Below are 15,317 nucleotides of genomic sequence, written 5' to 3' on the forward strand. Positions count from 1 at the left end.
GTGCTCACTTTGAGTGTTAAGGTAATACAAATGATCAGCGTTGACCGAGACAAAAACAATAAAACCAACATGTTCACATTTGGCAGGTACTGATTGTACTCTACGGCAGAACTTAACAATGCGGAGTACCGCTTCCAACACCGGCTGAGATGGCGGTGCTCCTGCAGAGCTAATCCTGCTATTCATTTCATATCCAATGTTTGCTTCCTGCCTGAATGACACCTGTGTGTTTCTCCTGCGCCAATATGTGTTTGCGTACATAGGAATCTATTTCAAGGTTTCCCCAGCAGGCATTTAGTATATTTATATAATTGACGAATAAGCCGATTTCATCAGAAAAATGTAAGATTTCTAGAATCCCCAGAGAAAAACAGATCAATCTACTAAGACCTTACTTCTTGGAAAGAGAAGATAAGAATTTTATCATCTGGGCAATAACTCCGGAAAAGAGAAATGTTTCTGTGAGAGCAGGAAGAAGATTGTTAAGAATTGGGTACCGAACAAGTGAGAGACTCCAAACATCAGCTACCTGAAAATACTAAAATGAATGTAGTTGTGTCAGAACTATTGGTAAAGAAACAGAAGAAAGAAAATCGTCAATTAAGAAGTGGGAAAGAGAGAAGAATTCTATCAAATCTACGGTCCAGCTGTCCCATCATGCATGGCAACACAGAAAGGGCCTTTTTCCTTCCTGTCCCACCTTGACCACGTTACAGAGACTGCCTAGCTCTCCCTGTAAGCCCCAGCACTCGTCCTCGTGCGGAAGCTGGAACACGATGCACTGCTTTCCTTCCACACAGAAGGGAAACGCACATCTCTTGCATGCCAATAATTTGAAGAAATTAACCTCCAAGAGCTGTCCACAGGGCAATACAGCTGTGAGCCATTATTTCTTGTGACGGGATGGTGCCAAGGTTTTTTGGGTGGGTTTGTTTGGGGTCCCCCCCCGCCATTGTCCCTTATTCTTAACAAGCATCTTGCTAGACCGTGTGATGGTGACTGGTGTCTGCTGATTCAGCACGGCAGGCTGAGATTTCTAGTGGCATCCTCCAACGGAGATAAAATTTCTCTATATGCAGAGAAATGCTTACAAGAGCAGAAGACAAAGGCTGCACATGAATTTGAAGATAATAATCACCCGGTATAGGAGCTCAGCTGATTTGCAAATATAGGCAATGGATGGGTAGGAGGAATTAGCCTTGGGTAAAATAAAAAACCCAATTTATGGAAAAGGTTAAAAGCTGGATGGGAAACTTCAGTTGTTTATACATGCAAATACAGAACAATTAACGAAATTCTTAACATGACCTTAGAGCTATATTAGAAAGGTGATATTTCTTATTTTCCTCTGGATGCAGGGAAATGCTTGAATGTCTCCTCTTTGTTAGGAGGGTAAAATTCCCTTTAGTAGGCTAGATGTCATGTGAGAAGCAATAAAACCAAAAACTGATCTAAGGAAAGCTGAGAACCAGAACCATGAAAAGATACTGCCCATAACAACAAAATTTTGAAATGTTTTGAAGGAGCAATATCTTAATTACATGTTACTACAATATTTTTTTCATCCAAGGGATTCTGTAATACCTATAGTAAGTGCTGGGGAATTGGGACGGATGACACCTCTTTATAACATGACACTGTCCTTGAGTCTAGCTGACACCCAGCAGACAGCCGTTGCAGCTGTTCTGTTCCAGCAGAATTTGCATCAAGGGTAGGGAACTTGCAAGGAGGAGGATTGGACTGACCCAAATCCACTGAAATATTTTTAAAGAAAAATGTACACCAGTACAGACTACAAACTGGACAGAAATTCATGCTAGCTGGTACTAAATTCAGCGCTTTCACTCCGAACTAAGAAAGAGAAGCTTGTTGTCAGCTGCTTTATATTCTTTATACATATGTGTGTGCGTGTATATACCTATATATATATATTCTTTTTTATAGATATATGAGATTTTAACTTTTTTTCCCCTTTCTTCCACAGATACCTGCACTAATTGCTGGTCCAAATCTTTCCCACTGTGACTTATTTCTACAGACTTGCTCAGTCTGATGAAATGTCAAGAGACATATTTTGAGTCATATCTTCATAGGCAGCAACGTGAAAGAAGAGAACAGCACAGCATTTCAGGTCCCAAGCAATAGATCCAGACAAGGTGGGGAGTAGGTTGTTTGTCTGGGTTCCCCCCCCCCGACTGATTTTTATGGAGGTTTTTGTCTAAACATCACATGGCTGCCTTTGCTTCTGTATCGAAGACCTTTACAGCTATCTGTTGAATCCAGCACTGACGAGCATGTTGGCTCTTGCATTTCCATGTCTGTCGGTGACCTGCTGTCCATTCAATCCATACATGTGTGCTTATGCAGGTTCACATGTGAGCATAAGATTTGCTAGACAGACACAGAACAGTTGTACCATGAGCACAAGCGAGTTCTACCTCAACAGAGAGGCTTAGCACAGAAAGGAGATAAGCAACCATCCTCATGGGAGCGGTGGATCAGCTGTATCTTCTCTCCAACTACACAGATACCCTTTCTGATTTAAATATCCAACTTACATCCCCATTGACCAAGCAATGTGGCACATTATAGGAATGATAAGGAAACAACTGAGTGGTGAACCCTGGGAAATAAAGTGTCTTGTAAGGAAACTAAGTCATGAGAGATCAGCAGGCACCGCAGCCACGGCCCCGAGCAGCAGCATATCAACGCCACCAACAACTTAATGCAAGCGGCTTGGGAGGACCAAATTTCAGGGGACCGTGCCCTGCTTCTGTATTTTTTCCTGTTCATTAACTTGTTGCATGAGTAAAAGGAAGGCTAATCCAGCCAAACCTCCGCTGAGCAGTATTAAGCCATGTAACCAATCATTTAACTTTGTTTTCAATATAGAGTTTTGCCCTGGGAATTTTAAGAAGCTACCTCAACCAAAAAGACTTTTCCTTTCCCCCCCGCAACCTGCAAAGAACCGTACACTTGAAAACAGACATCATGCCTGTGGCTTCACATTGAGCACTGGGATGTTAAAACACCTTACCTCAGGCTACTTTTTTTCCCCCTTTGTAATTCACATAAGGAAATCGAAGTCAAGAACGAAAAGTTAAAAGATTTGTTACATTCATGCAAACAGTAAATGACTGTCAGATGTTGACATTAGTGGTTTTTTGCAACTGGGTAATAAGAGCCACATGTGATATACGGCCTGAAAGGTAGTAACAAGGGAGAGGATTCAAGAAGGCTCAGAAATTGCTAGTGAGGGCGTTACCAGAAGACTGAACATTTTTAAGCAGTTCAACAATGGTACAGAGGGGGGATGCACCAAAGCTGAGCAACGCTGCTGATTTGCTCTGAAATGCAGGGCAGACGGTATGACCGTGGCTTCAGAAAGGCACAGGAGAATTACAAATTGCAATTAAGTCATTCCTGCAAGAAGAACTGACTTTCAGCAGAGATCTAAGGGGAAAGAGTTAAAAAAAAAAACAACAACCCACCACAAAAACCCAACCAACCAGACAGGTGGGAGATTCCTTCAGATCTACCGCAGAGGCAGAGATCTAGGAGCGACTCAGAAGCACTGCCATTTCTCACTCCCTTGGTGGGTTTCTGAGTCTAAGCTCTCCTTCCCAAAGGTTGTTTCATTTCCCCAAGCAATGTGATGGTTTGAGACCACCATCCAGGTACTTGATCTCATGAAGCACCTTTTTCTATTCATATACTGTCTTTAAAAACTGGACACTTGATCTTTACAAACTGTGTACAAAAATGATTTCACCATACACTGATATACAAATATTTCACATATAGTCCCGGACTAACTCTAATCTATGTAACAAAACAAAATTAAAAAAGCCAGCATCCCATATATTCATTAAATCCTCTTTACATATCATAGGCTCAAAATCCTGTTTGCTCAGGAAACAGTCTGTAATCTATTAACCCAAGACACAGAAGGATTTTGTCCTGAGGAACAAGGTATTTTTAACTTGCCTAAGTCGCATGCCTACATGATCATCACTGTAGTAGAGACTACATCTGCACCGGCAATTTTCTCTCAAAATACATGTGCTAAAACGCAGCAGCAGTTTTGCACTTTTTTTGAAAGAGTGGAAAAATGATTCTATGTGGATCAGTAATGAGAGCAGTAATTGCCACAGGGCTGACAATAATTTATGCAGAAGTTCTCAATTGCTCCTAATGGCCTGTCAGATGGTAAAAGGGAATGCAAAGCAGATCATAAAAACAACTCCAGCATAGCTTCTGAAAACAACATTCTTGAAACTTTCACTCTTGCTAAGAAATATGAAAATACAGGAACTGAAGTGGCTTCTGGAGAAGCAACAAAAGCAAACTACGCTATTATCTAGTAATTCACGTAGATCAGATTTTGTGATTGCAGCAGAAAATGAAATCATGTTTGCCAAGATCCACCCGTATCTTAAATGAAGAATTGTAGTAGTAGAACAAAAACTTCATGTACTATCAGCAATAGATTACTACTCTTCCAGTTAAGAATGGCTGAGAAAGGTCGCTACTGATACTTCAAAACTGCAGAAATGTCAGCTGTTTCCAATAGGGTAAACTGAATGCAACTCAGAAAATAATCTACTTACTTTTCCTAAGATAATACCAAACTGTGTTATAGATGTTTGGAAATGCAATTATGCTGCAGTCAAAGGACTTAAACTTGGACATAAAGCTATGAATGTATCAACACTCAGAGCTTAAAATGGGAAATAGTAGCCAATCTAGAAATACACATAGAAAATGAACTTTTGAGCTTATAACTGTCTAATACAGCAAAACGCACTAACATATACATACATTAGACTATACCCTTAGACAAGGCTCCTGAAGCAATTAATGCACTCTAATATTTGTGGGATGCATGGATTTTATCATGCATTTCTCCTTCAAAAGCCTCAGGAGAAAAATATTTTGCACTTAAACTGCAGAAACCAGTTAAATGCTAATTCTGATACAGCTTCAAAAATTAAAGTAGGATTCAAGTGTCCAAAAAGAAAGAGTTATATCAATTCTAAAAAATAAAAGATGACTTCAACTTATTATATTAACTAATAAGGTCATCGGTAGATAAAAGTTTAGGATATGTGAAAGGCAGATATAAATATATTAGATATAGAGGCAGTGCATACGTACACTTGATTAAAAAAATAGGCAAGGTGGTGTTTCCCTGACACTATGTCTTAGAGTCTCTTATTTTCACGTTATTATCCCTTATTCCTACAAGAAAAGGCATTCACTTTTAGATGCTCACAACTTTTCAAGTTAGCCCTAAGCAACAAGCAAATGAAATACTGCAAGAGAGTATTGTGTCAATCAAAAATGCTGAAGGAAAACGATTGGCCAGGTTTAAACATTCTGTAAAATTTTACTTCCATTATCCCTTTCTTATTTGAGCTTTCATGTAAAGTTAGGTGTTTTTGTTAAATGCTGAATATCAAAACGTCCAGGAGGAGAGAAAACCCATTTTCCCCCCAGCTCTTACCCTCCCTCCCCATTGCTGCAAGGTACGTGGCTCAGGGAAGAGGCATCGCCAGGAAGCCTGGCAGAGCCCTGCCACATCGAATCTCTGGGTTTACTGTGCGGGGTGAGTCAGCACAGCACGACCACTCGTTACGACTGGTAATACCCACAAGGCTCCACTCCCAATAAAGACTGAAGAGGCTAAATCAAATCACAGCCTTGCTTTCCACTGGCTTTTTCAGATGCTCTTCCACCCCACTTTGGTGGCTGCTAATGAACTTGCACTATACCACTGTCATGTCTTATACAGGTCTCTTTGTGTATTTGACAAGAATAGAAAATAAAAGACATCGAGCTCTCGTTGTAGACTCCAGCCTGTCCAAACCCTTCTCTGATACTTCCCAAGACATATCATCTTTTATGGCTTCAGCTACAACTCCCTGGCCAGACTTCTCATTCAAGTTGCTCCTGAAGACATTCAAGATATATTCAAGGTGCCTCCCTTCTGAGCAAAGGGGGAAAAAAAGCATTTGGCTAATGATAATGCTTCTGCCATTGACAAAGTTATTTCTGTGGAAACGTCCCCTTTCACCTCGCTCTAAATCCCAGGCCTCTCTGCAGTTCTGTCTCCAACAGAAAGGCTCATGCTCTGTTCGCCGTCCTGTCCTAGTGACAGAGCCCAAAGTCATTAAAAGGCATAAGATGATCACAGGCACTTTTAGCTGTGACCAAAGAATCAGCACCATTGCCCTGTGCTACGTGAGGCCAATTCGCAGTACAAACGTCATTGTGATAAGAAACATACCGTGTCACTTCATACGCCATGAACCTGCGTGGAAATTGGCTGCTCTCAATCATCTCCCCTTGCCATCCCACTTACCGACAGTCTCTCACACCTGTCTGCTCATAAAGGTTTCGCCTTTTTTTCTTTTTTTTTTTTTCCGTTTTTTTTTTTAAAGTCTTTTACATTGCAATAGTGCTGAACTTATGTTTACAATTGTTTTTAGAGTCTGGAAGGTCCTTGTGAATGATAGTAAGTTGATGAGTTCAGATAATTAGCAGGGATGATTGGGCAAATCAGTGTGGGAAGGAGAACAGTCTTGTTGATTCATTTTCAAAATGAAAATGCATTTCATTTTGAAAAACAAAAGAAAAAAAATAGAATTCAAAAGAGGAGGCTGTCTTATACGCTATAAAACAGACATGCATCAAAAAGTAGTGTCCTGTTACACAAAGGGGACTTTTTGTTGAGCTGTTGAGAAACTTGAATGTCACAAGCTTTATACTTCACGTTGCCATCAATCAGGAAAAGCAAATACCAACAACTTTTAGGGACAGATAAAAACAAACAAACAAACAAAATGGTAAGAATGCATCATCTAGGAAGAGACATTCTTTCTAAAACTTTCTGTGAAGCTGACCATTAGCCAGCCAGCCCACGGACCAAGCACCACAGCCCCTCCACACTGCTTCCATGAAGAGATCTAGGGCAGATCCGAGCACCGGGGAGCGGCACTGCCTCTCACCTGCTCCCCACGAAGGCATCATCCAGGGCGCTGGACAGCACAGCTACCACGTTCCTCCAGAAACTGTCTGAGAAACTTTTCAAACAGGCTGTGGAGGAGTTGGGCAAGTTCAAGAGCAGACAGTTAGCAAGAAATGCCAGGTCCTCTTCCTAACTTTGGGCTGTATTTTCAGAAGAAAATACATTCTTTTCAAGAAAAAAACCTTAAAACTTGCAAATAAATGTACATTTCAAGGAATAATTTTCATTCTGGGAAGAGTCAGAAAAGGAAAATGCAGGTTTTCACGCCTCCCAAAGGAGCATTTGTCACTTATCCCAGTATCCGGGTGGGGATTCCCTATTACATCCCACAGGCAATATTACCCCCTCACCTCAAGAAAATGAGATCAGGCATAATGCAGGCTGCTGCAAGGACGGTACATATTATATCGGATTTTTTTCCATATTCTCTGTTACAACAGCAATGCACAGATGGACCCATCTAAAGCGATATATAATGAATATGAGATTTAGACAGGTAAGCAGACATTTCACATGACAGAAAGCATATGAGTTGCTGCTCTTTCAGAGAACTACCATCTCCTCAGATAGGCCCATGTTTGGTCTGAATCCAGGTTCATGTTCAATTCAAGAAATAGTTTAAATTGTTCAATAAATTGGCTTAAGTGTAGGAAAACCAGCATATTTTGTTTCTTCATAAAAAGTTCATTTGAATTTCACTCAACATTAGTCTACATATAATTTTATAATTGGTTACCGAAGGTTATGCAAAACCATCAAATCAATTTCAAGTATGACTACGCCTCACTTCACCAATGGCAAAATCAAGCTTAATGTCAGTTTTTCAATGTTTATGACTCTTTAAAAAGGACATCTACCAATAAACTATAGGTATCCTTGGCAGCAGGTTAGAATATACTAATTTTAAAATGAAAGAGAATCTCCCACATTTATGCAGCTGCTCAAAGAAAGACTTCAAAAAAAAAAAATGGAAGGGACCTTTACAATGTGTTCAAAAAGTTGGATTAAACGATATTCACTAACTTGATTTATTGTCCCTGTGTACAACATGTAAAACCTTCCAGGAAAACAATTCTAACAACATAGGGAAAACAGTGACCGTTGAATAAAATACCGTGCTGTGGGAAAGCACAAACACGTTTTCCCAGGCTGTGCTGCTGAGCTTTTCAGACGAATCTCTGAATCTCAGATGTGTCATGCCTTCCCATGGGAAAAACAACGTTTTAAACGCAGTATCAGAATAGTAAGAAGAAAATTCAAAAAAGCCGTTGTCTGATGACACAACTCCCCTCTTCCTAAAACCTGTAACAATCCTATTTTCAAAATTCCTTTCCCACCAAATACATTAAAAAATAAGAGGGTAGTCTGCAGATTTATGCCCCGAAAAGGGTTTGCAGAACTAAATCCTAATTTTGTAAAACATTGTTCATGGTTTTCAATGTCCCCAAGGTATTCTAGTATGTCCAGTTTTATGAAGTAATAAAAACAAATAACGTTTTCTTCATTTAAAAACTGACTCCTTTATCTTTTCATGCCTAAATCAGACACCTGCTGAATCAATAGTTATGTATTCAAAATTCAGTGAGAAAGCACCAAAACATTCCTGAATATATATGAAGGATTAAAGAATCATAAATATGCTAGAAGAGCTATGCATAGCTACGTGCTTATTCTGCTTGTGAATGGAAAGGGAAGAAGGAAGGGTCTTGAAGGAAAGTAGCCAAAGGAAACTGAAGCGAATGTAAAAAGCATTTCAAGGCTATATTTAGAGGAAGACATTCTTCATACATTTGCCAAGCTATTCACGTCACTTCACACAGCGTGTTTTATCCAGCTTTATAAGTCTATGAGAGCGCGGGGCGGGGGGGATATCTGGATCAGTTGCCAGAAATGGAAATCTTGCATTTATGTAAAGGAACAAATATTTTAAGCATATGAATTCAAGAGTACTTTCCAAACGGGGGAACCAAAGAAAAGATGGGGTAGGTTGTTAAAACTTTCTACAGATATCACAGAAGGATTCTGCAGTATATAGTTTATAAGTAACATGACCTAGCATCTAATATTCCCCTTTGAGCTAGGCTCACTAGCCTTGGCTATATCACTAAAAATGCTAAAAGGCTTGAATTTCACTCAGTTCAGGTCTTCAGCTGGTATAAACTAGCTGAAGACCTGCCCATGTGCATGTATATAGGATACATTATTTATATAAGCATATATAAGCAATTACATATTTCTCCTCTATAATGTGCTAAACAACAATCTAAGATGAATAAACAAACACCAAACACAAGCTCAAAGGTGAAAACAGAAACAAAAATACTCCAGTTTTATAAGAATATTACGATTTTTCTTTAACTTGTTTAGCACATGTCACGAGGTTCAGCTATTTGCATAAAGAAATGTCAAGCATACAAAAAATATGTCAGTACCAGATGTAATGGCAATAGGAACAAAACACATGGAAATTTCCTGTTAGTGACCTTCTAGAGGGTGGGGATGGAATTAATTTCAGATATAGGACTGGTTTGACTTAAATTTTACAAATGAAAAACTTTATAAAAAGTTTTTACCTTCATTCCCTTCTCCAGGTGGCTGATAAAACGAAAGCCCCAAAGATATGATGGCTGCAATTTCCAAGATTATAAGAGTCACATCCTGCAACGCTTCCCAGACTAGCTGTAAGAATGTTTTTGGCTTCTTTGGAGGTATAAAATTTTTTCCAAAAATAAGCTTTCTTTTTTCTAGGTCTGCAGCAGTGCCAGCTAATCCTGTAAATAAAATAAAATAAAATAAATTAAAATTGCAGTGAAATAGAAAATGCCCACTTATATCTGCATTTCTAGCAATTCTTTCTCCAAGAACCACTACAAGCTGTACCACCTATGGCATGTTAACAAATAGGTAGATCTTCCACTTAAATTTTGCTCTTGCAAGATGATTTGTCCTTATGTTCCGAAGAGAATCCTTATGGGCACTATTTAGTACTAATTCCTGCCAGTTTTAATCATAAAAAAGTCTTTGAATTAGTAGGTTTACTTTAATAAAACCTATGTATATAGATACATACATTCATGTAAGCAGTGATTTCTGAAAATAGATCATAAAGCACAAATAAATTATATTTGGGATGAAGCTGGAATAGCTGTTGGCAGCTTCTGGTAGCATCAGTAGAAGCAGCACAGATGTCTTTGTTATGACCTCAGGTCGATGACCTCAAAGTATAAATCAATAAAGCATGGTGTGTTCTACTTCAGAGCAACCGCTCTTGCTGCATATGTACTGCCACGCAATCACTGGAATGAACTGCAACAAATTTTTGTTAACTAAAAGAAGACAGCCAAAGTGACAGGTTATATATGCAAAGAAAGTAAAAAGGAAACGATATGGTTCCTTAAATCGTATAAAAATGCATGTATTCTGCATGATACTTCAACTTAAGAACCTTTCCATTTCAGGATACGGTCTAAGAATGTGTGGTTGCGCTGAACAACCACACTTAGGTGCTTTTTTTTCCTATTTTTAAATTATCTTAACATATGCACGTCTAGTGCCTTTTTGCAAAAAAGGAAAAAAAAAAAAAAGACTTGCAAGTGTTAGGGTAGAATAACTGCCCATACCCTGCTCTCAGCAGCATAAAGAACCGCAATAAAATAAGCGGTTACATATATCTCTCAAATAATATTTGACATCAGTTGGAACATTTACAAAACTGTAGGTTTTGAATGTGATCAGCAACGTAAAGTTATTCATGCTTATTCACACTAACATGACCCAACGAAAATACTTAAATTGAGAGCTGATCTCAGAGGACTACAAAGGTGCCTACAAGAGAGCAAGAGAAAACAATCAATCCCACGCTCTAAGGATTCCTCTCCTCACGCAGTTTAGGGTAAGTCCTTCCCTCCCCCAAGCATATCAACACCTATAGGGTCCTCCAGGAATGGAAAGCCCTATTAATAGCACCTTCAAGATGCCAAGCAAAAGAAATGAGGATCCTAATGTGCTAACGGTACTCAGCGTTATGCCTCGTTCATTCAGGACTGGTGCAAGCATTCCCAGCAGCGTGCACGTGCCAGTAGGTCACCTCTCGGATGAAAGCACCAGGCCCAAGTGTAATTTCCTCAAGACCAAAGCGATGCTCTTCTGAACGTATCAATCCTGACACAGTACAGGTGAAGACGTTGACTCAGCTTTCACTTAAGGTATATAATTACAGCTGTTGTGTAGCTTCTGGCTCTTGGTTAACTCATCAAACTTTCATTTCGCCTTCAGCTCCCAAGAAACACTATCCTTCTCTCCCAGATAAAGGCATGCTGTAGTTATGATTACCTCACTTCATTTAATTTTCAGTACCTACTGCTTAATGACACTGTAACAGACAGGTTCCAGCTATTATGAAGCGTGTCTACGTTATTCTTCATGATTCAAACAATGACACGTCAAACCTCGCAGCTCCTCCATGAGCTCCCAGTCAGCTTCCGACATGGGGAAAATGCTTTCCCCTATGAAATATGAATTGCAGGCTATGAGCCGTTTGGGTAGTTGCCCTTTTGTGAACCAATGCAGATCACAGAACCTGGACAACGCATGCAAGAGAGCAGGGGAGATGGGATCTGACTCAGGGACAATCCTTTAGCAGAGACCAAACAAACGCAGTTTGATTAGCGTTCAGAGGGCTGCAAAGCCCTTCAATACCAGGAAGGATTTTCACTAAAAACGGCATGCACAATTTGCCCTAGTCGACCAAAACACAACCTACTCCAAATACAGCAGTGACTCCATACATAGAGAGGAAAGTACATTGACAGCACTGATAGTGGTAGGGGGGTTTGGCAGAAATGTGCATCTACAAGCAGCAATACAAAACTCTGAAACAGAAACAACTCAAAAGCACATTGGAAAGTGGAAGGAAGAGATGTCTGAAAAATGCCTGTTTCCCAATACAGAACATATGTGCACAGCGGTGGGCCAGCTCCAGCAGGTAAGCAGATGACTGGGTACTCAACCGCATGAAAGGGATGGCTGAAATAGTACAGGAAATAGCCACAGTATTTTTCAACAATCCAAATTATATTTACCTAGACGTGATGAATTCATGACTTGGAAATTATGCTACGTACTTTACTGTCAGGAGGCCATAAAAAGTTCACATATCCTGTCCTGTGTTACTGATCATAATGCACATATAAATATATGTGCATACTGAGAAGCCTCCAAAGCGAAGAGAGATACTGGAACTCAAAGAGCTGTTTTTTCTCTAAGACAAAAATTGTTCATTTAGACACCGTAGAAATGTAGACATCGTAAGGTTGAGGACTAGACTGAGTTTAGTCTATTATCTTCCACCATTATCTTCCAGGCTATCGTCTAAGTAAACTACATTGGAATTTAGACAAATCTTATGTAAGTGTGCTCTTTCATTTTTTGCAATAAATATCATTTTCCTTAAAACCCATAAATAGACACGGGTAAATTGTGTGTGTGATTTTGTTCTTTCCTGCAAGTCTAGGTCTTGGTGAAATTAATCACCAAGTCAGTCTCACCTAAAAATAAGGGCATATTCATCTTTAATTATCAAATGTATTTTCTTGTAAATCATTGAGAAATGCTGGAAAATGAAATTCAATATTCAGTTCAAACAAAAATGTTTCCCTTCTCCTGCGATCTGGCCATCACTCAAAAACCCTGCTCAGCAAAATTTTGGGGTTTTTTCCTCCCACTGAACGCCAGAAACTAACAGACTGCTATATTTAGAGAGAAAGGAAAGGATGGAACGAAGAAATCTACAGACCAATTGATGAAATCACATAACAGTCCTAGGCATTACTGTAGAGAAAAGTCAGAAAGGGACACTCAAATACATAGAGAAGCCAAAGTCGTACAAAGAGATACAGCTAAGGGAAACGTGAGAATCTGAGGCAACGTAAGCTGCTTATTTGGCAAAAGCTTCCATTAATTCTCAATACTATTGCCAGCGAAGGTATAATGGGGGCACTCCTTATCTTTTTCAAATAACCTGCTTTATTCGGAAGCATTATTTTAAATAGTCCTAAAGGTGTTTTGAGCAAGCCTAACTTAGTTGCTTGAAGAGGATTAGAGGTCACTCACTCTTTTTGTCGCGCTGGCAGATCTGCGGGACGCTGCTTCCCAGCTAGCGCGCGCTGACAGGCCGTACAGATGGTAAAAACGTCAATTAGCACAGCAAGATCTGGAAGTGGACATCTGTCCTCACCAGTACTTTTAACCAGGAGATGGCTTTCCTGCTGCTAGATTTTTTGGGTTTTTTTTTCATATTACACGTACTGACTTCATTACTATTCCTGAATATTTTTTTTATTTCTCGCTTGTCCCTTAATTTTTGAGTCCTGTGACAATAATGAAAGAACATTGCAAATGAAAGTAATTTGAAATATCATTTCTATATGAAGATATAAAACATCTAAGGAAGTGAAGAACAACCAGTGGGGACTAAAAAAAAATGAATGGAGATACCAGTTCAAAATGACTTCAGACTTCCTATGTCACTGGCAAAAGCAGCCGCCTGCCATGTTATATTCTGTAGGACAATGAGCCACAGACTGGCTGCTTTTGTATTCATGTGTCAACACAAGCATGAATTTTTATTTTATTTTTTTTTTTTAAGTGCTTTTCTTTGTTGAAGCTGCACAACACTTCTTTGCTTGACCCAAGTGTTTTAGAATGATCATGCAGATTTGGGTGAAATTTATATACAAATAGTATGCACAGATTTAGGAAATACTGTGAAAATTTATTACTGGTGCTTCCAGCACTTGAATAATTTCTTAAGGTTTCGGTTTCCAAAAATTTTCCTCAAAATTTGTTTGAAATTTCTGGGAGAACGAAAGCGATTGCATACAAAACATTTTCTACAATGTTCTGCAGTATATTAAATGCATTTCTGATTTCATCTGGCATGCCTTTATACAGAAATTGTTTTAATTATTGCTTTTTTGGAGGGAGAAAAAGATTAAAAAACTGGAGAAATGCCACTTAATGAATTTTCTCTGTTCCTTATCTACATCTGTCAGTTACTGCATGCTGAATATAAAACCACCATTTCAATTAATGCTTCCTGGAAAATTGTATTTCTCTGACAGTCATCTCCACTGCAACCAAATGGAGCATGACAAACAGAGAATGATTTTGATGCTGCAAAAATAGCAGAAGCACATCACTACTAAAGCAACAATTAAAAAAACCCGTAAAACTTTTCACAGAATGTTTCACATCTGCTTAAATTATTAGATGAAGAATGGAGAATTGACATTTGCACTAACTGTGCAAATAAACCATTTATTACTTACTTTCTTCTGCACATTTTCTGATGCACCCAGTAAAGTAGACAAAAATTTCAAATAGCAAAAACTGTAAACAATGTAATTTTAAAATCACAGCATATGTAACTTCAAAGGCCAAAAAATTGTTCAGCAAGGGAAGTAAAGGCTCCACAGTGATGCTGAACTGCTATTGACATTAACACATAGAGGTAAACCACCTATTTTAGTTAGTGAACTCTAATGCCAATTAGATATGACATGCATTAATTCTTCCTATGAGAACACAGACCTATATTTTATCTCTCATGAGCTTCTATCACCCTAGTCTCAAACTCTGTTCTCAAATGATGAGCATTTCTAGCATCACATTACCTAGGTCTTCACAGAAACTAAAAGTAAAATACCACAAAGTATCACCTTGACAATTATCTCATTCTCTTTGCCTTGTTTCACCAATTCCATTTGTTTCACATTTAACTGTGAAACGATCCCTGCCATTACTACTGCTACGTAACACTTCAGTGGAACTTGCCCAGGCCCACCGTCTTCTATAGCTCTCGCGTAGATTCTCAGAACTTCATAACGTGAAGTAGAAATATTAGCCCAATTACTGCTGTTGTAACATAGAAAATTCAAACCCACAATCTCATTCAACAATTTTAGTGGGATTTTACTCTCTGGCTTTGGAAGCAAATTTCTGTGCACTATTTTGCTCTTCTCTCTTGAAAATGCTAGAAGTGACAGCAAGCCTTTTTTTCTTCCACTTCAATCTAAGAAGTACTATCTATCTAGTGAGAGAAAGAGCTGAAAGTCAAATTTTCAATTCAAATGTACAGCTAGTAACTAACAGATTGAGTTTCTGAGATCTGCCTTAGGAAACTGTCCCTACCTAAGAAACTGGAGAAGGCAAGGAGACGTGCACAGTAAACTGGGGTTACTGTTATGGTTTCATCAAATGCTAAGGAAGGTCTATTCTGTCCCTTACA

General features: G+C 39.0%; 1 protein-coding gene across 1 annotated transcript in view; it reads right to left on the minus strand.

Annotated features, from left to right (window-relative positions):
- Positions 1–15,317, minus strand: part of ATP2B2 (ATPase plasma membrane Ca2+ transporting 2) — a 440,022-nt gene that overhangs the window by 122,213 nt on the left and 302,492 nt on the right. Inside the window, exon 5 of the mRNA XM_072875775.1 lies at positions 9,604–9,801. Within this exon, the coding sequence (XP_072731876.1) occupies positions 9,604–9,801 (198 nt within the window). The remainder of the gene's footprint in view (positions 1–9,603; positions 9,802–15,317) is intronic.

The sequence above is a fragment of the Ciconia boyciana genome, chromosome 11 (genome assembly GCF_034638445.1).
Source record: "Ciconia boyciana chromosome 11, ASM3463844v1, whole genome shotgun sequence".
In the NCBI taxonomy this organism is placed as follows: domain Eukaryota; kingdom Metazoa; phylum Chordata; class Aves; order Ciconiiformes; family Ciconiidae; genus Ciconia; species Ciconia boyciana.